The sequence below is a fragment of the Myripristis murdjan genome, chromosome 20 (assembly GCF_902150065.1).
Source record: "Myripristis murdjan chromosome 20, fMyrMur1.1, whole genome shotgun sequence".
Classification (NCBI taxonomy): Eukaryota; Metazoa; Chordata; class Actinopteri; order Holocentriformes; family Holocentridae; genus Myripristis; species Myripristis murdjan.
This window is the reverse complement of record NC_043999.1, coordinates 28,112,442-28,138,786: the sequence shown is the minus strand read 5'-3', so window position 1 is coordinate 28,138,786 and position 26,345 is coordinate 28,112,442. Positions and strand designations below refer to the sequence as shown.

General features: G+C 41.6%; 1 protein-coding gene across 1 annotated transcript in view; it reads left to right on the top strand.

Annotated features, from left to right (window-relative positions):
* plppr5b (phospholipid phosphatase related 5b) overlaps positions 1–26,345 on the top strand; it is a 102,459-nt gene that overhangs the window by 45,040 nt on the left and 31,074 nt on the right. The window contains exons 3-4 of the mRNA XM_030078761.1: positions 10,939–11,189; positions 26,026–26,202. Of these exons, the coding sequence (XP_029934621.1) occupies positions 10,939–11,189; positions 26,026–26,202 (428 nt within the window). The remainder of the gene's footprint in view (positions 1–10,938; positions 11,190–26,025; positions 26,203–26,345) is intronic.

Genomic DNA, 26,345 nt, shown 5'->3' with positions numbered 1-26,345 from the left:
ATTGTTAAAATTTGATTTGGGAAGCTGCCAAGTGATTTGGCAGCCCCCTCTATCAGCGACAGACAAGTCCATGTAATGTAAATGCTTACAAGGATCAAAGGCCCATACCCCTATGAGAAAAACAGTCATTTTAAGTTTAAAGCATGCCATCACTCGCCAGAAACCTTTCTCCAGGACATGCTCTCCAGAGGAAAAACACATCCTCACAAAGAAAAACAGTCACTCTGAGGTTTTCAGAGAGCCAGAGAATTAGATTATTAATAACAAATGTGCCAATGTGGGAAGGGATGTTGTAAAGTGATGCTCAACCCAGTGTGGTAGTGGAGTCATTAGTCAACGTGTGCAGAGATGTCATTATCTGTATGTGTATCTGTTCAATGAACAGAATTATCTGTATGTGTGTTCGGACAGAATACTGGAAGTGGACATGGCAAGTGTTATGTTTTCTTTCCTGATATCCACTGGCCATGCAACTGTTGTGCATTCAAAGCATTAAATTGATTTAAAGTCTCCATGAAATGACCTCACATGACTTCTACTTCCTGTGAAACAGAGTATCTTAAATAGTGACATCATCCTGTGCTAGTGGCTGTAAATAAAAGTTTTAGCCAATAAAACCTTCATAAACCTTTAACCATCCTCTCATCCACCTGTCCCTTCAGATCAAACTCTCTCTCCCAAACTGATATCCTGTTGGTTTGCACTGGTGAGTGGTCTTTCCTGCACCATGACCCGCCCAGGCATCCTGTTTCAACACAAAACATGTAAAACCAAGAAAGTAAGAGTCACAGTCATGGGGTCTTTAATATTTGCCTATTAATTATGAAATATATTTCCACATAACTTTTTATCTCTCTCTGGAGATAAAACTGGACTGAACCCGACCCCCACCCCCCTTATTGAACAACTGATAAAAAAGTATTCCATTTTGAATTGATAACTAAAACTTTTTATGGTAAAGATATACAGAAGAAATATATCTATAATAGGGAATAATCATGAATTGCTGCTTTCCATTTACCTAATTACCTATTGGTAATACATGACTTTTTTTTTTTTTTACCTGTTTAATTTTTTTTCCCTACTGAAGTAAGTTTGGATAGATGGCAAACCATATTTCACCCTTTTCAGGTTTTAGTCAGGGCTGTGCTGCGCTGTGTCAGGATGCTGTAAAACACCATCTTTCATGTGGACTCCATCTCCAAAAGAGTTTAATTAACTCTGATAGACAGGGCCATGGGGCCGTGCACAAACTGCATGTGGGACCCCTTCACCACATGAACTGAACCAGACGGAAATTTGTCTTGCTGCTCCAGTAATTTATGCCATAGAAAAACAAGTATACACACAACGGACCTTTAAACACATAAACATTTCAAAGTCACTGAAAATGTTAAAAGTGCTAAAAAGGGACGTCTGTGTCTGCACAGCTGAGAACAAGTGCACCTCAGTGTCAGGAGGCTAACAGGTAGCAATTGGAGCATCCAGCCAATGAGAGGAAGAGAGCACCTACATAACAGCTAAGGGGGAAGTGAAATCATATCAGAGCTTTCAAAATGCGTGAAATATCCCTTTACACTGCAAAAACGCAAAATCTTACCAAGATTATTTGTCTTATTTCAAGTCAAAAATGGCTTATTTCTAGTCAAAATATCTCATTACACTTAAAATAAGACATGATCAGCTCAGAAGTAAATTGTTTTTAGACAATTGTCTCTTGTTTCAAGTGAAAATTTGCTTGAAACAAGTGAAAATGTGCTTGTTTCATTGGCAAAATTTATTTCTTGTTTCTAGCTAATTTTCACTTGTTTCAAGCAAATTTTCACTTGAAACAAGTGAAAATTGTCTAAAAACAATTTACTTCTGAGGTGATCATGTCTTATTTTAAGTGTAATGAGATATTTTGACTAGTAATAACACATTTTTGACTTGAAATAAGACAAATAATCTTGGTAAGATTTTGAGTTTTTGCAGTGTAAAACTGCTTTCTACAAATGACCAGACAATGCACAATCTGGGCCTGTGGTCAGAGAATAGGTGTGGACTCATAGAAGTGTTGGCAGAGATACATTAACAGAGGTGATTTGCTGTAGAGTGCTGAGGACATAGACATCTCTTCTTGAGTTTGCTAGATGCTGAGCTGCTCTCTCAGTTTGTTTCACTGTGCAGCTGAATGATGAGTCAGACGCCTGTCTTTATGTGCAGGGGCTGCTGTTTCTCTCTGCTGGCTTGTGCACACTTACAAATGGAAAAGAATTCCAGCGTGATTAATTCATATCAATACTGGAAGACTAATTGCCATAATGATGCCCACTGGCGACGTTCATCAGCAGTTTGAATTAAGAGGGGGGAGGAGGGTGTTCTTACAAACTGTAAAAACACAAATTGTCACGCTGCAGAAAGGAGCAGCAATGGAAATGAAATAAGCTTACCCTTAGAAAGATCTCAGGAAGGGGGGCGGCCGGGTGGAGGGTGGGCATGTAAGCCTCAGGACCCTGAAGCAGGGACGTGATTTTGATTCTTTCCAGTGATGTCTTGCTTTTGCAGACTGTCCAGTTTCGGTGTTGGTGTCCTTTTTATACCTAAACCAAGTAAGGTAAACCAAGTGTTTGATTGGCTGCACCTCACCACGTGACAGTGAAGAGAGAGAGCCCTGTGTTTGTCTCATCCCCACAAACAGGACTGAGTCAGTGAAGGAGGCTGATTCAAAACAGAGCCACTCAGCTGCTCACCTTTAAATTCATGCCCAGAAAAACTGCTGCCGCCCACTCACACAGACTTGGAAGTTATGCATAGATAACCCACTTTGTGAATTGTGTAGTCTTGTGTGCAGATTCATTTGTAAAAGAAACAAAAAAAAAAACACACTCTTTACTTGCCAGCTCAAGTCATGCATGTTCCTCTGAACTGGACTGAAGACAAAACTGGACTGGATGCTTGGGTGTGCCTGCTGTGCTCCACAAGGCTCTGCTGTGCTGTGGGGATAATGAGCTCTTTAGTTCAATGGCAGCCACGGCCTTGGTGGCTCAGGCACTCTGTTTGGAATCAGCCTCCTTCACTAAATCAACAAATCTCGTTCTGTAAAGGAGAATGAAGGCACTGTGTTCGCATCATCAGCGAAAACATGGGGTGGATAGTAAGTCACTGCGTCCTCTCAGATTTGAACGCTCTCCAAACATTCAAAATGCCTGCTGAGTGAGTCCAGACAAATGCAGGTCGGTTGACATGAAGGGCCCTATCTTGTGCCACCCGCTACCCGCTGCCACTACCCGCTACCCGCAAATTGCGGATTTAGGAGCTTCCACTATCCCTAAACAGTATCTTGTGCCACCCGCTACCCGCTATCCGTTATGCCGACTGCATCATTTGCACCTGGAGGTGTGTCCGTGGGCGTGTTTTATGCGCTATCCCTAAAGTTGCTATCTTGCGCACACACTTTAGGGATAGCGGATAGCGGGTGGTCAGGACCACCCGCTATCCGCTTTCCCTAAAGTTTGGGCTGTTAGGAGAGCGCGTCCAGGCGGCTTCAGTGCACGCCCCGACGGAGCCTCGCCACGCACACGGTCGGACTGATACCGGGACGCCGCCGGAATGGACTGAGTATATTACTCATATAGACTGTTTAGAGGAAAGACTGTTTTAATTGGACACTTACGCCAGCACGTTTTATTGTTTTATCATAAGCCAGCAGCTGTGCTATATTTTTATTTTTAATATTTTATTTGCCCAATCTACCTTGTCAATAAATTAGTTTACACATAGTTCCACCTCTGCCTCTTGTGTGTGTGTGGTGTGACCCGGGGATTTTACTCAATCAGTACAACCTTGTGACACGTCCACTTGGACACATGTGGCTCCACCTCCCGAATTAACTCGCCTATAATATAATATATAATATTTATATATATAAAGCCAACTTGCTTTAGCCTCAGTTGAACCCTGAGAAAATCTACCTCCCTCTCTCCATCGCGGGTTTAGGATTTAGGATTTAGGATAGCGCATCCTGCCCTTAAAGGCAATGGCACCTGGCACACTGATTGGTTTAACTGGCGTAACGCCCAAAACACGCCTATGCATAATGTAGCGGGTAGCGCAGGTGTTTTGCGGATAGCGGGAGGTGCACAAGATAGCAACTTTTACGGGGGAACGCCTCTTCCTAAATCCTAAATCCGCAAATAGCGGGTTTAGGGAGTCTGGCGCAAGATAGGGCCCGAAGACTCTAAACTGCCAGTAGCAGTGTGTGTGTGTGTGTGTGTGTGTGTGTGTGTGTGTGTGTGTGAGTGAGTATGAGCAGTAGCACCACAGAAACAGCAGCAGCTTGTTTCAGTTGCCTGTCTTTTGTTTTGCTCGTTGAACACATGCACGCGTGTTGGAGGATGAAAATAACAAGTTTCTCTGGAGATATAGCTGCTAAGTAATGTTGTGGCTAGCTTGTTTTTTCCCTGGCTGCGCTCTGTCACACACACGTCGTGTACCTGTCCGGCTCCTGCCAGCCACAGTCATAACAGTGGTTCGCTCTAAAAATTCGACTTCACGTTGTCAAACTCAAACTTTGTTTAACAATTTGAATGGATTAAGGCGGTTATTTTGAGAATGTTAGCTTGGAGGACGTCCGCCTCAGTGGCAGGAGGCTAACAGTTAGCATGTGGAGCATCCAGCACCAGGGTTGCCAAGTCCGCGTTTTTTCCGCCAAATTGGGCTACTTTTTAAGTGTTGCCGCGGGTAACAAATTTTGTCCGCGGGTTGGGCTTGGGCAGACATGAATAAAGATTCATATTTTGAATGACCAATGTTTATACCCAAATCCTGTCAAACTGACTCTGGGCCAGATCAGCATATAAACTATCCACATATGTCACCTGCTCCACAGACACATAACATGCCAATGCTGTGTGAGGCCACTCAGCACACGACCAATCACATCATCAGCACCACTCAGCTGAAGTGAGGTATCCCATATTATATTTTAAGTTCTGATATACTGTAGATTAAATAGGTGAAAGAACTGTTTCGGGAAATTGCCTTTAATGTTTATGGTGTTATTTTATAGATATTATAGTGCATTTTGCAATTATAGCAATGCTGTTGGATTTTAAAAGCAACATATATGGATTTTTATGGGCATATTTTGAGTTCTGGTATTGGGCTGATTTTTGGGCCCTTTTTATACCCGGTTGGGCGGGTTTTGGGCTGGTTTTGAGTTGCTGTTTGGCTGCTTTTGTCTCACAGACCTGGCAACCCTGTCCAGCACTCAGTAACAATCACAATGAGAAGAAGATAGCAGCACTACTGTCCTACAGAACAGCTGGGGGGGTTGAGGTAATATCTTTTTTTGTCTGAGCTATCCCTTTAACTAAATCCTTAAATGCACTCCCTGCCCATCCTGCCTGGTCAGATATTCTCAAATTAGTTTGCAACTCAAACCAGTTAAGAATGCATGAAGAAACAGCTGAGTGTGAGCATCGGTCCAGCCTCGTTATGCAAGGCTTTCCAAGTATAATGAACTGCTGAATCTCACATGTCAACATCCCTGTCCTTGTACCTTCTGTATTATGGGCCTGTTTCCCTGCAGGCAGCTGGATTATACTCTCATTTGATCAAACAGCACAACAGCAGTGTAGCTCTTCTTATTCATATCCTCATGTTCAACACCAAGCTCCCTGCCCACTTGTTCAGACTTCATATTTGTGTGACTGTGAATGTGTGTATGTACATGTGTCTGTGTGTAATGTGTGTATTGATGTGTGTGTGTGTGTGTGTGAGGTAGTCTGAGAAACTGTGATAACTTTGAGAGTGACTGGGTTGTGCATCAGACTGCAGCATTGGTTGGACTCTGGCACTGGATCAAGGAATAGGTGCATTGCCTCACACACACACAAACACGCAGACACACACGCATATGCACCCACATATAGATACACAAAGACCAGACAAAACAGAGTGGGATCGCTCATGTTCCCAGCAAGCATGCTTTTGTATTTTTCCCTCTAAACAAGCAGATATACACATGCATGGGCACACAGCGATGCTGCAAAAGATCATGGCATTTTTTGAACCAGGCAAACTGAATTTGATTCATGCCCTAATAAGCAATTTTCGTCATCCCTCTCCTTGTTCACACAGCCAGCCACAGGATGTGGGTTTTGCTAGCAACCGTAACTCGGCCGTAAAACGCAGCATGTCCACATTTCCACATTTGCGCCGTGGTGGAAAGTGGGACAGGCGTCGGTATGATGAGTTCCTGTCCTCGTGGTGGACACTCAACTAGTGAGTCACACTGACACTTGACAAAATCTATTTGATGACTGTTCAAAACAGGCCCATCAGCATCTCATGCTGTGCAGCGCTCCCTATGCAGATGACGGTAAACAAGAAAGGCAGTGACTTTGATTGTGACATTTAAAACAACAAGAAGTTCAAGAAAGAAAGAAAGAAAGAAAGAAAGAAAGATGCTCAACAGCCATGATGACTTACTGCCCGTTTTCATTGATGTCTTCCAGCTAAATGCACTTTAAAGGCTGCGTTGATTAGTGTGCACCGACACAAAGGCTTGACAGTGATTGTAAAAGCTGCATTTGTTGCTAAAGCAAATAATGTATCCTGGAAGGGGATGTGTGTAACTGTGTCTGTGAGTGTGTAGCCTATGTCTTTGCTTCTGTCTGAGCACCTCTGCCAGTGTGTGTGTGTGTGTGTGTGTGTGGTAGAGAGTTGTCTAAGTGCTTGCTTGGTGATTTAATGTGACAGACGGCAGGACTCTTGTAGGAGGAAAACAATCATTTCTGTTAAAGCCCCTCACTAACCAAGACAGAGAACCTGACTGTGTTGATTAAGAGCAACAGGAATGGACAGCGGTGCTTCTGGGACTCTGAGTGGGGTGTGTTCGGTATCGGTGGGCTCCACAGGGGAATATGTTCCTCGTACTGAAATCTCCCTGCAGAGCGCGTTGTGTTAGAGTCGGCTTGTTTTATGCAGAGTCACACATTGCAGGCAGCAGCGGATCTCCTCTGTGGGATGAGCAGGTTCTGTTGCAACCCAGTCGCCAGAGTAAAATGTTGACATTTAATGTTCCTGCAGATAAGTTGAAATGTCTACTTTTTCAACCAGTTACAGGTCAAACGTATGAACGGGTTCCACTCAACCTGTAATTCATATTGTAAGACTAAAAATATGGGTGTAATTACATTTTTTTTGTTTCATTGGTAGTTTTCTTGATATTTCTTCTCAAAAAAATATGATTTTGTGGTGATTTTTTTCTTGTAATTTCATGTCATGTATGTAACATATTTGAACAAAATCAAGTGAATTTGCGTTTGAATGAGTTTGAATACACACACAATAAAACTGCACAGTATAACTCACTTTTGAAATGATACTATGCCTCAATTACTGGGATTACATACTGGGAATTTCCCAGTTTGGGATCAATAAAGTATACCTATCTATCTATCTATCTATGGGGGATTAGGGTTGTATGTATTTTAATGTAAAGCACTTTGTGTTGCATTTGTTTTATGTATGAAAGGTGCTATATAAATAAAGTTTGATTTGATTTGATTTGATTTGATATCTATCTATCTATCTAACTATCTATCTATCTATCTATCAGTACTTTTCTCAATAACCGTAACAGATTACAGTCATTTATTCTGTGATTTAGGGTTTAACATTTTTCCCAAAAATGACTTATTTTAAATCCCAGGAAAAGAAGAAAAAAATAAGTGGAAATAAGTGTTTTGTTTTTTTTTTTTTGTTTGTTTTTGAATTGCCATATCTTTTATTGATAATGCCTGTAGCCGACCATGAAGCTAAGCCCAGGTCATTGTCAGACATTAATCTAGGCAAATATCTGTTTTCATTTGCCAGCCTAACCTTTTTATAGGCTAAATATAGTAAGCTATATTGTTTTTATGATCGTTAGAATAAAATAATTATGACATCCATTCCAGACATTAAAACTGGCCATTACATGCATCTGCGTGCTGTGAAGGCTATCAGAACCACTAGACAAGTGGCACGTGAATTATTGAGGCTATGTGACTTTTCTATGGAAGCTATTAGCAACTTTTACAGAACCAATATTTTATATAGCTTGATTATATAATAAACTAGCGAAATTCGTTATTAGACCATTTCTAGAGACCATTCAATTGCATGAAAAAAAAAATAGATATAGTGTACTGAACTCGTAAAAAGTCACAGAACTTTTGCCTCGTCATTTCTTTCATTTACAATTCCTTTCTCATTTTGCTCGTTTGTCATTTTCTTTTGAAAGTGGTCTTCAACATAAAACTGCGCAAAACCTAGACTGGGCCATAGGCTAAATTTAAAAATAAATAAATAAATAAATAAATAAATTCAAACCCTTAGAATTAAACACTGCCGCAATATCGGCTTGCATGAAAAAGAAAAAAATATATAGCCTATATTACACTGACTGATGGAACAATCCTAACTTAACTCTGACCGATAGAAAAGGCTCGCTCTGCTTCCACAGATGTGGCCTGAATGGTACTCAGAGCGTCAAACAGCTGTTGGAGATGAGGTGGTCTGTGGTTGGTGGCCTCGAAGACAGAAAACTCTTTGCTGAGAATTTTCATGAGGTCGTCTTTGATCGCCTCTGTGGCCGGCTTGGTGGTCATCGTGATGGCCTGCTGCAGATCTTATGCTAGGTCACCTTCACTTAGACTCCTGTTCTCCTCCTCGGACGGATTTGGAATTTCCCCGTGCGCACTCGACGATGCCCCCTCTGAAGACGCACGGCTCCCCTCCTCAATCTCATCACTGCAGCGGCTGGCCAAGACACACTCTGAAAGTCCCTTGGCCGTATTTATTAGGATTGAGCCGGATACTCGGCTGAAACAAGTATCGGTACGGATAAAGCACTTTTGAGGAGTGCGAGTATGATCTGAGTAACATGAGTCAATATCCGTGCTCGTGATGAATGAAAATTTTCATTAGGTCATTAGGTGTGTCCACATTGTGTGATAGGCCAGTCACACACAGCAACCCTCCCCTATGCACACACACGGTTAACTGCAGCGGTGCCGCTCACACACACACACACACACACACACACACACACAGTGCCAACCTCTCTGTCACTCTCTCAGGTGTGACAGCTCACGTCACGTCTCTCTTCAGTAGCTTCAGGTTTTTCCAGCTCGCTCTTCCCTCGGTCTGTAATCACTGATAGTCAGTAGAGTTTCTGCTAAACTTGACTGGTAACAGACGCACTGCTTTTGAGCAGAGTTAGGGTCAGGGGTTAGGGGTTAGGACTGAATGCGACTCGCATCAAGTCTCTCACTGCCGACACACTGCTCGGGGTTTTTTTTTGTTGTTTTTAACCATCTGCTTGCTCTTACCAGCTGGTTTTTGATATAAAAAATGAAAATTAAAAAAGAAAGTTATGTTGAGTATGAAAACTCTTGTTCATTGCATTTTACTTAGTACTTCATAATTGCCTACAGCATGTGTTGTATTCATTGATGCACTTAAGAATATTCATGTTCTGTGTTTATAAAAAACTTGTTCTGTAAATAGTTTGTTTACTATTGTGATCAAAAACGTTGATCTGAAGCTAATAAACAAATATAGCAACTTCTGATCAACCTGTATCAATTTCAGGCTTAAAATAACATACCGGTTTAAGCCCCCACCCATTTCCGGTCAAACCCCACCCACTTCCAGTTTAGGCCCCGCCCACTCTAAGTACAGATACGGATACGGATAATGCAGATGGTTGAACAGATACAGATACAGATAGTGGTGTACTCGCTCATCCCTAGTCTTTATCAACAGCTGTTTTGATGGCACGCCAAAGATTTCAGTGGGCTTAGGTGTTTGTGCTAGAAGAACACCAGGGTCCAGAAGGTCCCTGCCAAAATCAAATAAATAGTTTATTTAATCATTTAATTATTTAATCATTTGCCGTACAACCTTAACTTCTAAAAATCTCTGAAGGTGGTTGTTCATCAGCATTTTCACTTTTTCAGCCAGCATTTTTCCGTTGCTCTTGACTACAGCTAAGCTCCAGTAACTTTGTGCACCATGCACGTTAATGCTCATATATCGTTTGTGCTGAGAGGAGGTGTATTCATCAATAGTTAAAGAGAAGCCCACCCCTCGTTTAACTAAGTCTTGAAACACACTCGCCAACTTAGTTTTCTCTTCATTAGCGAATGCTCTCACCATCTTGGAGATGAACGATGGATTTTTTGGTAGAGTGTGTCCGTCTCTCTTAAGGGATGATCTCAGATAGGCGCATTTTGCCATGCCATTGAACGTTAACCCATAATGGACTGCCAACTCAGATAAAATCTCACCCAGCGATTGACTTTTTGTGAGATCCAGTGTCCTTGGATGCTTGGACATCTTCGCAGGCCTTTCTTCGCTGGCACTTTCCCGCGCTGAGACTCCAAATGTCTCCTCAAACCACTGGTTGATCCCCTGAACACCTCATCACCCTCTCACACAACCTGTGCTCAGCAGTTTCATTGTCTACTCTGTGAAAATATTCCCAAACAAAGCTAGCTGCTGGCACCGACATCCTCTGGCAGGCTAGGTGCTAGGCTTGAATCGTATCAGTGAGCCTATATTACCGTAACTACAGTATGGACGTAGCTGCTGCTCGCCAAAAGTGCATCGTTACCATAAATATTAGAATAGACGCGCAAAACATTTTTTTCCTTGGTTTTGATCAGATTTCCTGGGAATCCCGCATCCCAGGATTAAACCCTACTGTGATTTAATTATATAATGGTGTTAACAGCACTGTAGCCCATTACTCCCCAATGCTGTTCCCAGTATATCAGCTTGCCTAGCCCTGATGATGAAAAGGAAGAGAAAATGCTTATCTAGTTGCGACACTTTTATCAATTGCGAATGGTAGCTCTCAACTCCCGTCTGTCTTCTCGCTAAATATGTTCTCTTTCTCTGCAGGAGTCTACACCTTTGGCCTCTTCACTGTTGACATCTTTGTCAATGCAGGCCAGGTGGTGACGGGGAACCTGGCGCCCTACTTCCTAACAGTCTGTAAGCCAAACTACACAGCACTGGGCTGCCAACAGGCCCTGCGCTACATCAGCCACCAGGAGGCCTGCACCGGCAATCAGGACGACATCCTGCGTGCCCGCAAAACATTCCCATCCAAGGAGGCAGCACTCAGTGTGTACGCCGCGCTCTACCTGGCGGTGAGTCTGTCTATCTGCCTTTCAGGTTTTGTGACTTTGCTTTGACATGTCTAGTGGCTCAGAATAACAATAATGCTCTTCATGATAGTTAGATTGTAAATAAATGTAGTTTCCAAAGGGTATTTATGGGATGGATTTGATGTCTAAATCCCTTTGTAAATGAGGCCTCAACCTCAGTTACCATCAAAAACTAATAATAAAGACTGAATGAATTAATAAACAATATCTAAATCCTCTATTAAATACAGCACCCGGTAGCACCACCACTGTCCTCAATAACAGGTAGGTAGAGAAATGAAATAATATCAGCTTTTCCAAAATGGATGAACTATCCATTTAAAGAATAACCCCCCCACTACATGGGGAGGCAGTTCTTTAGTCACAGAAAGCAGCTAAAACCCAGCCAACATGGTTATTTTCTTCACAATTAAAATCAAATGAGCAAAGCAATAAAGCATTTCCTCAAGTCTAGGAGGTGGAAAGAGAGACAGACCATTGTAAGGTGGCTGATTCAACCAAAAATTCGTATTTGAAAATCAAGGGATTTTAATTATGTGTTGCGAAATCTTTACTGCCCCCTCATGATTTGCAAAATGGTTTGTTGCAGTGTGAGATGTGAGTTAATTGTAGTAAATGGGCCAAATATTCAAAATCACTGGCACTGTCCTTTAACTACTCATCAGATATTTCAACATGATGTCCACTGGTTTCATCATTCACTGTAAAATGGAGCCATCCTCATCAGTCTTTTGTTTGCCTCTGACAGAAAACTTAATACACGGACAAAGAGCTGTCCAAGACTCCATGCATATACTTTGGACAGGCTCCTCATTTGGCTAGCTAGGCGCTGAGGTGGAAGCCTGTGAGGAGCAGATATGCAGGCAGGCAGGCAAACCGAGCTCCATCAGCAGCAGCCACAGTGGAGGTGCAGGATTTGCATGCAGCACATAATGTTTTATTCGGCCAAACACTCGGACACGGTAGCCAAGAACTGCCATGAACCTGCAATGAACATGCTATATCAGGAACTGTTGAGGGAAGGATTAGAGAAGTGGGAGCATCATGGGTGGAGCGCCACAGGGAGTCCTCATGCAGCATTGTTGTCACTGTCAAAACACTCACACAAGGAAAGCTGGGGGAGTCTTGTGGAGGGATCCAGTTATCTGTCTGCACTCAGGCCAAAAACGGATTGTCGCAACTGGGTGCTTCCTGTAAGATGAGGCTTCAGCATATAGAATGAAAAATAGGGCTGTACAATTAATCAAAGTATTAGTGAAATTGCAATATGGCCCAGTGTACTATCCAAAACACAGGAGCTACATTTTTTTTTTGATAAAGTTAAAATGTATGACAAAACATTGTTTTGTTGAGGACATGCAATTTTGTAGGGAGATTGTGTAATAAATTGATAATCAAGGGGATGTGCAATATTTTTACATATATTTTGAGTGTACATGTATATTTTGTGGCCTGTTTTATGTTAGCTGTGCTCTTTTGAATGCCCAAGATGAATTTCTCTCAAGATAGACTGTAAATGTTAATCTAATCTGATCAAATTTAACCTAAATCAAGTATTACAGTGCCACATAGATGCCCTGTCCTATAAATTATATTTTGCAGATGTAAGAAAACATTTGTTTGGTATGGACCAAATAATCACTTTAAGCAAGCTGTTTTAAGTGAAAATGAAAATTACAACGGAAAACTGATCATTCCTACTGAAATTGTTAATCATGTCAGAATCACAATCAGATTATTTTTACTTATTTGAACTGACCTAACAACTAGACACACAAGGTGAACTTATATACTAACTAAACAAAACACAATAGACAAATGTTCAGGTTATTAAGAATATACAGAAAATAATTAGTAACAATTTATACTACACAATAAAGATCAACTTAATATCTAAACAAAAAATAAATCAAAATAGAAATGAGGAATTCCCCTCCCCTGGAGGGAGACACCGGTGGTTCCTCCCAATCACTGCAATCAGGGGCTTTATTGCAGCTGCACCCACAGACTCCTCTTTCCCTGCCTGGACCACACACCAAGAACTAAAAGGTAACTCAAAACACAACAATATTACTAAACAGAACAAATGCTTTAACATTTTGACATTAACCAGTGACTAAAATGTGCGTGCCAACAAAATAGAAACTGCAATATCAAATATTAACCAGACCTGGCCTGTGTGCCAAATTTGGTGAGTTTTTGAGCATGTTTAGGGGGTCAAATTAAGGACTAATGACACGTAATAATAGGAAAAAAAAAAACAAAACACTACAATAACAATAGGGCTTCGCGCTGTTCAGCGCTCGGGCCCTAATAAAGCTATGAGTGTGACATATGAACAAAAATCCTGTGTCCTGTCATTTATTTGTTAACTGTATGTATGTGCATGGTGACTGCAAAAATGTGCATAAACTAGAAAACCAGAAATGAGGTGATCCAAAACAAAGGTGTGTGGAACAGGCAGTGTGGTGCAGGGATACGTAGGGTCTGTGTGGCTCAGGGCGGCCAGCACACATAAACAATCAGTATATTCCATTGAATTTTCTGCTTATGACCAGTCTCTCTGTAATAATCATCACTTTTGGCTCATGAGTTCTGCTTTGGCTGTAGTATCACATGGTATACTGCTAACGCCTCTTTAATCTCAGACTGGATTGGACTATGTAGGTTAATGTTGTTGCAGTGATAAGCCTCTCTGTCCAAGCTGAATAAGCCTGTTAGTTTATTTTAAGATTATCCCTGGGATTCGTGAAACAGTTCAGCCCTTAAAGCCAGGCTACTGAATGATCCAATGGTTAGATGTTAAGCTTATAGAAGGTAGTGCTAGCTGTGGTATTGATGTTTGCTAGTGTGCCTGCTAGTGTGGTGTTCAAAAGACAAATATAGCATATCAATAATATAAGGGCTTTATCAATTAATTTTGCTGTTTCAAAGATAATTCTGATACATATTTCCATTGCTGTACTTGCTTGTAATAAGCACATTATAAATCATCATACACAGGTCATGAACACATTGTAACAAGTCTGAATCAGGAAATGTAAAAATAGATCAAAGTATGAATCAATCTGTATATGATACACTTGCACACTTACTACCCGAGATTAACTTCTCTCTTCTTGTTTTCATGTCTTAATAAACAAGACAGTGAGAAAAAGCCACCGCTCATCCATAAGCTATACACTTAGAAAAGGTGCTGGAGCTGAACTTAAGGACTAAGGAAAACAACAAAACAGCACTAAAACACTGTGCACAGTGTTTTAGTGTGCGGTTGCTGTTTTGTTGTTTTCCTGTGTCTTAATAAACAAAAAGGAATCAGAGCACAGTTGCAGATTACAGAGGCTGCTTTCCCCAGAATTAATTACAGGGAGTTGCTGACTCCTTTCTCAATTCTCAGATTTGACTCAAAAGCACAGCAGCTTGGTAACACATGTATGCCTACACACACACCAACATAAAAAAATAAATTAAAAAATGTGGAAAACTTGGTTTTGAAAAGCACTTGCTAAAATATCTTTTTGATTTGAACTTAAATTATTTCGGTTGGACTGATACATCAACAGACTTTGGCAAACATCAGTATCCGTTTTCAATTTTCAAAAAGAAATATCTGTGTTCGTCTGAAAACCAACTGCTGATATTTGGCTGGCTATGAAATTTGTGATTACTTTTTTTAAATTTTTTTTTAGTACAACTGTCAAATTAGCATTACCATCCTTTCAAAATTTCATTCGGTAGTGGTCATTATGAGAGGGAATACATTGGATACTGATATTAGCCTAAAAATATTAGCCTTCCATCCTTATTAAAACCTCCTCATAATAATGTGATAAAATGTGATAAATAGTGTTTATTTGCCAAATACACAATATCAGAATGACAGAATCTATGTTTGATATTGTTGGAAAGTTACAACTACCATCTGTCCAGCAATGCCAACCATTTTACAGCAGTAGCTACCAGCTAGCAACAGCTAACATTGCAAAGAGCTAACATAAATATACCTCATATGCTTGCTCTACAGTGTGATCCATACTGTCTCATGGCTTGAAAAACAATGATCCATAGTAAAGCTTGGTCTTGTCTTGATCCAGAGGGCTTATTCATTTAAAATTAATTAAAAATTAAATTTAATTAATTAAAAAAAAAATCTTTCGCTGCACCTCACTGTTATAGAAAGTAATGTTTGAACCAGGGACTCAAGTCAATTAGCATACTTCTACAACAAGGTATAGCCAAACTGACAGCCCTTTTGTCCAGTGAGGAACCAAATGCAAGTAAAACCCACACTGGGTCTTTATTTGTCATGAGGGATGTAGCAGGATGAAAATAGATAAGTGAACGATTATACACGTGGTTTGGTGAGTGAAATTCACTGTCTTTTTTTTCCCTTTCTTATTGCTACAAGCCTTGTTGAGCTTGGAGCAGCACAGCAGCCTTTGGCGACGTCAACAGCTGACATGACCAAAGACTACAAAAGGGTCCTGTATGAGGGCTAGGTCATCATAAGTGTAGAAATACAAGAAAACACAGTGGTGTCGTCTTTTTGAAAATAGTGTGAACATCCCCCAACATACTGTTATATAACAGAAAAATGAAACATTTTAGGAATGTCTGTGTCAGAATGCCTTAGTGCCCCTTAGCGATGGATGGATGGATGGATGGATGGCTTCAGGCCGCTGATGACTCCCCCCACATACAGGGAAAGCAGATTGGGTTTGTTATCTAGGTCATTTAGCAAAGGCCATTGTGTCTGTACAGCTCGGCACTTAGAACACACACACACACACACACACAGTTACACATATCAAGCAAGAGCACACACATACATGCAGATCCAGACACAAACCCCGATCAAGCGATAAAGCACAAGCGCAACACCCTTGGATCCAAACACATGCACACACAGCCCTGAAGCGCTGTGGAGATGATGATTACCCCTTTTCAACCTCTCATTGTCTCGGTCATTACAGCCATGCCAGGACCAAACACACCCTTCCAGCATCTGCTGTACGTGAGGATTTAGCGAAATGATGCTGTAATTGCCCCATTCAAATGGTAATGTCAGGGCAGAAAATTATTTATTTTAATGCTGTAGCCTGAATCTGTTCTATGCAGCTGGGTAATTTTATTTCCCATTTCAGGGGTTTTCCAAGAGATGCAATTCACAGACAGGGGCGTAGCCAACATTTCAAAAGTGAGCGGGGTGGAATGTTGTGGTGGAAGACCTTTTTTTCAAACATTACAATTAACAAGATTGTGTCCCTTTTTATTATGAATATATACAAATCTTGTCAAACATCATCAAATTCACTTGATTTCTAAATTATCAAACATTTTATGTAACAAAAAGTAAAAATAAATAAATAAATATGCAAGAAATGCAGGAAAATGAAATTAGCACTAAAAAAAACATAAATTAGCAATAATTCTCTGGAACAGCACTGGGCTAATTCTAACAAACAGATCAGGGGTCCTTCCCAACGGGGTCAGTTGATAAATTAAACTTTCGCCATATCCTGTCAGAGCCCAAAATCCCAGAAAGAACACCAAAAACATCTTTCCTCTCCGAGAGATGCCTTCGGCCTACAATGTAGCTCTGCTTTGAGTGCTGTGACTTTTCATTTATTTAAAACCTGTGGTAGCTAATATGCTACGGTCTCACTTACCCTGGCACAGCTTGATCACATCAGTGTTCATGCTGCCTTACAACGGCACTGAAAATCACAGCTGCATTAGGCAACACCAGACCCATATGAACTGCTAGAATTTAAAAACAAAAAAACAAAAAAACTTTGAGCTATAAAACTGAGAATGTCCTATCTATGTTAAATGCCTCTTTGAAATCTCTCTTTAAGTCAACATAAAAGCTGCATATATTAATAGAACAGTTCCTCCTGCCTCCACAGTCCAGTACCCTGCACAGATCCTCCTTCAGTAACACTAGAGGACACCATTTGAACTTTGCAATACACAAAGATTGATGGTTGAAACATGTTGAGGGGAGGATGTATCGCTCGGGCTCATCTCCCCATCTTGAATTTATCATGTTGGACTGCCCATTTAGCTGACAGGCCTGTGATATAGTGAGGGTGCCGCCGGCTGCTAATGTCTGACATTAAATAGAAAATATAGGTTAGAGCATGCACCCATCTGTAAAATGCTTGCAGAGGCTATAGAGACGACTGTGAATCAAGTTGACCTGAGGAGTTTTCAGTCGAATGAAGCCCCTGCAGAGAAATACCGACACATAACCGTGTGTGTATTCTTTTACGTGTAGCAGGCTGCTAGCATGTGTCATGTATCGGAGTGTCAAACTTTTAATTTTTTGACAGCTCACATAAACCAGTGATAGACAGAAAGAAATCACCAACCCAACAGGTTGGGGGCAGGAACACACACACACACACACACACAACACACCAGGCACAAGCAGACCAGTGGTTTTCATAGTGGAATCCAGGGACTCCAATGGATCCTTGAGAGTCTTCCAGGAGGTCTTCAGCAAAAATCATTTGCATGGAAAAATTTTAACAATTTAGTATGACATCTTAAAATTTTAAGCTTTTGAAACCTGCACATTTTCTCTTGATTTCTCTCAAAAACATTGAGGAAAAAGACAATTAGCAAATTAACAACGAACTGTTATACAAACACATACAGATAGATAAATAGATAGATAGATATAGATATAGATAGATAGATGGATAGATATACCCTATATGGACAAAAGTATTGGGCCACACCTCTTATTTACTGAATTCAGGCATTTCATTCAGTCCCGTTGCCACAGGTGTATAGCTAAACACCAGCAGCTAGCCATGCAGTCTGTCTTTACAGATATTAGTGAAAGAATGGCTCATTCTAAAGAGCTCACTGAGTTCCAGCGTGCTGCTGTTATAGTAATGTGATAGGACGTCATGGCTGCAACAACTCAGCTGGTGAAGTTTCTTCCCTCTTAGATATTCCACCATCAGCTGGAAGTGGGATTATTGCAAAGTGTTTAGGAACTACAGCAGCTCAGCCACCAGGGGGCAGCACCACGTAGAGTTACAGAGCGGGGTCGCCGAGTGCTGAGGCTCATAGTGCGTAAAAGTGGCCGACAATCTGCTGACTCAGTAACTGCAGAGCTCCAAACCTCCTCTGGCATCAACATCAGCACAGAAACTGTGCGCCAGGAGCTTCATGACATGGGTTTCCATGGCCGAGCAGCCGCATGCAAGCCTCACATCACCAAGCACAACGCCAAGCGTTGGATGGAGCGGTGTAAAGCACGCCACCACTGGACTGGAGCGGTGGAAATGTGTTCTGTGGAGAGACCAATCACATTTCTCTATCTGGTGGTCTGATCGATGAGTCTGGATGTGGCCAATGCCAGGAGAACGTTCCCTGCCTGACTGCATTGTGCCAACTGTAAAGTTTGGTGGAGGAGGGCTAATGCTATGGGCTCCATAAAGGCATGGCTGGCTGAGTTTGGTGTGGAAGAACTTGACTGGCCCGCACAGAGCCCTGACCTCAACCCCATGCATCATGAGCTAGATGGAGATTGCGAGCCGAGCCCTCTCATCCAACAAGTAGTGTCTGATGTCACAGATGCTCTTCTGGATGAACAGTTAAAATTTCTGACAGCCACGCTCTGAAATCTTGTAGAAAGCCTTCCTAGAAGAGTGGAAGCTGTTCCAGCTGTAAAGGAGGGACCAACTCCATATTAATGAATTTAGAATGGGATGTCATAAAAGCTCCTGTTGGTGGAATGTGTAGGTGTCCCGATACTTTTGTCCATATTGCATAGATAGATATAGATATTCATGTAGATATCATCCCATGGTGTAAATGTTCCTCTTTCTCTCCTCTTTCTGTCCTTTCTGATTGGAACAGAACTCTTCAGAAAACACCAAATACTTATCATTTGTTGTATGGTTTCAGTAACGGGATGGTCTCTGGAACCACTCATCTAAGGAGCCATTTTACGTTGTATTTTGTAAATGTTATATTTTTAGATTCTGAAAAAAGAGTAAATGAATTAGAGAGAGAAATGGAAACATGGTGATCTGCCCTTGGAGGAGATTGCTCATTCTAATGAAAAATACAATTAGCCCCTCAGAGGCTGTCTGCTGCCTCAAAGCAACGGATTTGTGATTAGGACCAAACAGAAATGAGTCTCCCCCCTGTCTGTCTGTCTGTCTTGTCTCTCTCTCTCTCTCTTTTTCTGTCTCCACCTCTCTCCAGGGGAAATCAGTGGATATCATGGCACAAAGATGAGATCACATGGGCTTTCAGGCTTTCAATAAAAGTTGTTTTTATTCTGTCACTCATTTTTTATTTCTCCCTTTCAAAGAAATGCCCCCCCCCAACCTTGTTGAACAGAGAAAACATGAAAGAGAACAGAAGAAAGGCAGACCAAAGATCCTAATGTACCCACATGGGAGTTGGCCTCCTTGCTGGTGACAGTCAGAGGCATCATGTTTTCAGGTTCTCTGTCCATATGTATGTCCCAATGTCCCATATCTCACAAACTCCTTGAGTGTATTTCTTCATATCCACTTGGACTCACGGAGGAACTGAATAGATTTTGGAGGTCAAAGGTCAAGGTCAAAGTCATGTCCGTCCCATTATCATGAATGCAATACCTCAGGAATGCCTTGAGGAAATTTCTTCAGATTGGGCACAAATGTTTTCTTGGACTTAAGGATGAACTGATTGGAATTCAGAGGTCAAAAGTCAAAGGTCAAGGTCATTACCTTTTCACATCACTTAATTGTGCAGGATATATAATTTAACACCCCTGATGTGTCTTGTGACTAAAAAAAAAAAAAAAAAAACCCACTCGCCTCTGCAAATATTTACCCCGCAATTGGTGGGTGTTAGGTGCCAATTAGCCACCCTGAACCTATGTTATTTTTGAGAACATTAGTTGAGGGAAGTCCACCTCAATGGCAGGAGGCTAACAGTTAGCATGTGGAGCATCCAGCCAGTATCCAGCATTCAGTAACAGTGAGAGGAAGAGAACACCACTACTGTCCTACAGAACAGCTACGGGGGATGTGAAATATCACATTTTTCAAAATTGGTGAAATATCCCTTTAATTGCCTTGCTACCAAGAAGAGCTAGATTAGTGGGAAATGAAAATGATGAAATATGAAAGCTGTAACCTAGATGGAACCCCCTTTCCTAACTCTCTGCCGGAAGATAGTCCTTTGCGTTCCATATTATATATTTGCGTTCCACAGCCAATGGTCAGTTCTGTGGTTTATGAATGGCAACATCTTTGTTAGCCACAGAAGCAGAGCATTATAAGATGAATGTTTCAACCAAATTTTAAATTGTGACTTTTTCAAGAGGAATGTTACTGGGCCTTTTGACAAGATGTGTTATGTGTTAAGGCAGCTCATCTGAGCCCCAGATGGCCAGAAGAGGGGAGAAAGAGGAAGAACGAGGGAGGACAATGCTCTGGGCTCCTTCTCGTCTCTCTGCTCCCACTCACTCTTCATTAGTGGCTGGACAAAGCCAGATGTGGACATGCTTCTCCAGTTGTGTCCTCCCCTCCTTTCGTCTCTTTTCCTCTTCTTCCAAGTGTTTCCCCTTCTTTCTTTCTTCCTCCTCTCCTCAACACTGTCTCTCCTCTGCCTGCTTCTACCCATCTATTATTCTCCATCTACCTCTTTTTCCCTCCATTGTCTTTATGTGCTTTTTTTCTGTGCACTTATTCATTCTGTTCCTCCTGTGGATCCACCAGCACTTCTGTAAATACAGGGGAGAGAAAGATGCCTTGCAGAGGGCCTTACATTTACACACACTCGCAGCGCTCTGCTGGTATTTTCCCCCCACATTTTTAATAAAACATTAGTAGCACAGGAATGAAATTTAGGAATTTGAAACTCAAAATAGAATATAATACAGTAGCAGCATTTCGGCATTTTTTTAACTTTTACTTTCATTTTTTTTTGTTTCTATCCTTGATGAAAAAAGTCAAGAAAGCAAAAATAAACGTGTCTTCAAAGCACTGCTCTGTTTTTCAGTGCTTTGTCGAGCTTCATGTTGAGCTTTTTAAAATGTTGTTTTCTGACAACACTTGGCAGCATTTATCCCATATGTCAAAATTTTGTTTCACAAATTGATTTTTTTTGTTTGCTGTTTTTTTTTTTTTTTTGTTTTTTTTTAACATTTCTCCCACAAAAATACACATCTCTAAGCTTTGATACACTTTGTGTTACAATTATTTTAAGAGCAAAATAATTCCCTGGAAATGAGCAATTAGCAAATATGTTCTTTAATCTATTTAGACCAGAGGGAAAAGCAAGCATAATTAATAAATTAATTTATTCATATATTCATTTATAGAGGACGGGGAAAAATATGGGTAGAGAAAATTTGCAGTAATGCCATATGTACATCCATTCTGTGTGTGTGTGTGTGCTCTGCAGAGCTGAGCGCTGTGTGTAGGAGGTTGTGTGTCCTCACAGACGTCCTGCAGCCTCACAACCTGTTCAGCAGCCCCATATGCTAGCTTTTCCTTCTCACTCACTGATGTGGTAGGTGGTTAGCTGGTGTAAATGTTACTGAGTATATTGATGGGTTTGGAACAAAAGGCCATAGATGCCATTCTCCAAACCTGCTAGCTTTTCTGTCTATCTACCTGTCCAGAGAGGGTAGGTATGGAGAGATGACCAAGTGAAAATAGATTGTCTTAGTAAGGTGTTGTGCCTCCAGTAGCCACCAGAACAGCCTCAGTGCTCCTTGGTGTAGATTATCCAGGTCTCTGGAACTCTCCTGGAGGGATGGAGCTCCATTCTACCCTTTTGCTGTTTTGATGATGGTGATGGACAGTCCAAAATCTTCCCTAGGTGTTCAGCTGGGTTGAGATCTGAGTGCAGAAGCCATAGCAAGTGATGTACATCACTCCCATCAGGATAGAAAGATTTCATCATAGGATAACGTCTTGAAATCTGCATGAAATTTCCTTGATCACCTTCCAAAACATGGGAGAAGGTGCTTTGCAAAAAAAAATTACCTGTGCATTGGAAAAAAAATACCTGAAAAAAATTACAAGAAATTTAGCAGGACATGATAACATGAAAATTACCAGAGAATTACCAAAATATTAGAAGACAAGTACCATACATTTACCTTAAAACTGCTCCAAAAAAATAACTAACTGATGTTTTCCTAACCGGAACCAAAAATGGTTCATTGGAGTGATGCCATAGACGAACCATTTTTGGTTCGACAAAGAACCTTTTAGCAAGCGGTACTTCAAAGAAACATTTCTCTAGATGATTCTTTAAAGAACCCTTAAAGAACCAGCAAGAATGGTTCCCTTACGTACCAGAACCTTTTCTTAAATTGTTGTTTTTTTCAGATTTTTCTTTTTTTTTTCCTTGAGCATTTTAAATCAAATTATTTTGGGGAGGTTGAAAAACAAGTTGCCCTGCGATGGACTGGCGACCTGTCCAGGGTGTTTCACTGCCTTCGCCCTATGTGCGCTGGGATTGGCTGCAGATTAATGGGAAATGAAAATAATCTGTAGTTCCAGTGCCAATTTCATGCTAACCTCATTTTGAAGAGAGTATTTTGAAGAACCATTTAATAATCATTATTTCTATGAGAGTACAGTCTTCCCGTTACGGGGACAGGTGGAAAAATGCCCCCACAGTGAAACAGAGCAGTGGCCACCCTCACCATAGGGCTCCAGCATTCAGCAGTGTCTTTGTCTTGGTGGACTTGCCCACTTGTCCAGTGTGGTGATGACTCATCTGACCATATCACTTTTTTTTCCATATCTCTATAGAGCAGCGCCATTCAGCTCTCACATGTACGTTAGTTTTTGTAATTAGGGCTTTATGCACTGCAGGCCACTCGAATATAGAAGGACTGCATTATTATCTTACCTTTGAGCTCCACATCAACATTGCCAAGTCTGCTTTTTATTATCTTAAAAAAAAAAAAAGCAATGTCTTATCTTGTGAAGCACTTTGTGTTGCATTGGATTATGCAAAAAGTGCTACATAAATAAAGTTTGAGTTATTGATTTATATAAATCCCTCTCTATGTACATGATCATTTTGGAGAATGCTGTTCCATCCCACCAGCAAAATTCCAGAAACTTGTAGACCATAAGATCCTAAAACAATATTTTAACACTACTAAAACATACAGTATCCATGTGTACCTGTGTTGAATGTGAAGCATCACTACAACAACAAATATGTAATCAATCAAACTCAGTGGTGCATGTTAACTCTGTGAACGCTTCTAGCACCAGTGGTAGAAGAGTAACATTGTAATATTGTAGCACTGAAACAAAAAGCCCATAACTGTAAAAAAAAAAAAAAAAAAAAAAAAAGCCTGTTGATCCTTGTAAATGGTACAACCAATCATTTTAAACTTGACAAAACACAGACAGGATATGAAAGGGTTCATTTTAATGTTTCTTTTGTGAAATTCAGACAGGCAATGAGCAATTAGCTCAGTTACTTCAAAAAAGTGGTTCAACTACTGCTTGAGCAACTTTAACTATGCATTTTTTCAATCAACTTTCCTCTGAAAGTTTAGCCTTTTCATTTTTCTCTCCCGTGCCATCATCAGATATGTATGGCTGCATGTTTGAGGAATGGAGAGGAGGGCAGCGTTCTTGTTAAATTGACATCTCTACCAAAGAATGTGATGCTTTGATTCACTGTCCCTCATTTGGTAAAGTCTCCTCCATATATTGGTTCTTGCCAGATAACCTGTCGCCTGACACCATGAAGAAAACATCAGGGGCTCTAGTTCCCAACGCAGTGCAGGGTGGTGCAGTGAGGCGAACTCCGTGCAGAGCTGTGCCTGTGCACAATGTGCCTCACATTCCAGAAGCCTGCCTGTGAGGTTGTGGTGACGTGTGCGCACTGCGCACCGGTCAGCCAAACTTCCACTACACCAGCTCCACTCCGCCTGAGGCAGTAGACCTCCATGTCAGTTGTGTAAACTTTCATTACGCCTTCACGCAGCGTGTTTTAAAGGCGAGAACAGGGACTCATTTGATTGGTTTAAAGTGAATCAGCTGTGTCAAACCCACTCCACTCCTTCTCTCCTCCCTTCTGCTGGTAGGAGGGTAGGAGGGGCGGAGTACTTGCGCCACCGCGCACAGTGTGCCAAACTTGCAAAATCCTTCTGGCCACACCCAGTTGGCGAAGTGCAGCTGCGCTGCGCCCCCGCCTCGCCCGGTGTGCGAAACTAGAGCCCCAACTTTCAAGTTTCCTTCGTTAAAAGAAAATCCTTTCTCCACTCTGAATTAAAGCTATTGTCATACTTGAGGAAAACAGGACCCAAATGCAGACTGGATCAAGAAAAACTTGCATTTATTGAAGATTCAAACAAAAATACAAAAACTGGACTGCAGGTTTTCAAGGCTGGAGCACAAACTGAAAAACGAAACAGACCAGATGATCCAACAAAGGGCGCTACAGGTAGAAATACACAGGAGACTATCAATTGGGCAGGAACAGAGGCCCCAAGGGACATGAGGATTGGCCAGAGATGACAGCTAGGGAATTAATACAGCAACAGGACTGACAAGGCTAACACAGGACAGTTGTGCAGAGTAACGCAGGCTGGACAAATGTAGGATCAGAGCTCATGCAGGCAAAATACCAAAATGTGGAGTGTAACACATCCACCAAGTCTGGTCCAGTAACTGCTCTCTTCCCTGTCACGAGAACAAAAGCTGCTCCAAACTGCAGTACAACTCAACGTAATTGTTACTTTGGTCTAAAGTGCAGTGCAGAAACCTGTGACAGAAAATTATGTAACAAGGGGAAAAAAGAATATTCTCTCCAAAGTGGTAAATTTATGAGGGAAAAAAAATGTTTTCTTTCTTTCTTTTTTGTTTTTTTTTTTGTTTTGGTCACTGTGCTGAATCCAGTTTTTGGTTCTTGGGGCCCTATCTCCGAGTCCTTAAACTCGTTATTTGGGGATTTAGCATTGCGTAAGAGGCGTTCCCCTGCAAAAGTTTCTCTCTTGCACACCTCCTGTTATCCCTAAAACACCTGCGCTACCCGCTATATTACTCATAGGTGTGTTTTGGGCGTTACGCCAGTTAAACCAATCAGTGTGCCAGGTGCCACTGCCTTTAAGAGCAGGCTGCGCTATCCTAAATCTGCAAACCAAAACCCGTGATGGAGAGAGGGAGGTCGCGATTTAGTACTATCTCTGCCATTTTCTCAGGGGTTCAACTGAGGCTAAAGCAAGGTCACTTTTTATAGGCGAGTTAATTGGGAAGGTGGAGCCGCATGTGCATGTCCACATGTGTCCAAGTGGACTCGCATTGAAGCCGCCTGGGCGCGCTCTTGTAAAAGCCCAAATGGGATAGCGGGTGGTTTTGAGGACCCGCTATACGCTTTCCCTAAAGTGTGTGGTCAAGGTAGCGATTATAGGGAAAGCGCATAAAACACGCCCACGGACACACCTCCAGGCGCAAATAAAGGAGTCGTCATAATGTATAGCGGGTAGCGTGGGCACAAGATACCGTTTAGGGATAGCAGAAGCTGCTAAATGCGCAATTCACGGGTAGCGGGTAGTGGCAACTGGTAGCGCAGTGTGAAAGAGAGAGCCCTTGGTTTCATTTTTTTTCTGGTAAATTTGTGACTTCATAATCTCAGAATACTACCAGAAACTGGTGGATTATGGCACTTGTGACCTCCCCAGTGTACTCAATCATTTTCAAACCACATATTTGCCTTTTGCTCTAGCTTTGAACCTCTGATGAGAACAGCATCTTACAACAAACTTTAACTGTACTGTGGTTGTTTGCTAATTCTGTTCCTCCTCCCCCCCCTCCAGATGTATGTGACATGCACGGTACAGGCTAAGGGCACCCGCCTGGCCAAGCCAGTGCTGTCTCTTGGGCTCATGTGCCTGGCCTTCCTCACCGGTCTGAACCGTGTGGCTGAATACCGCAACCACTGGTCGGACGTCATCGCTGGCTTCATCATCGGCACTGCCATCGCCACCTTCCTGGTGAGATATACAGCCAGAAAAGGATACAAGTGTGTGACAAAGAGAGCCTGTGGGGTGTATGTGATAAACTAGAGGGTCTTCCAGGGATCCTAAGCAAAATGAGGAATAGTTAAAATGCTTGAGAAAGATCTCTAAATGCAGCA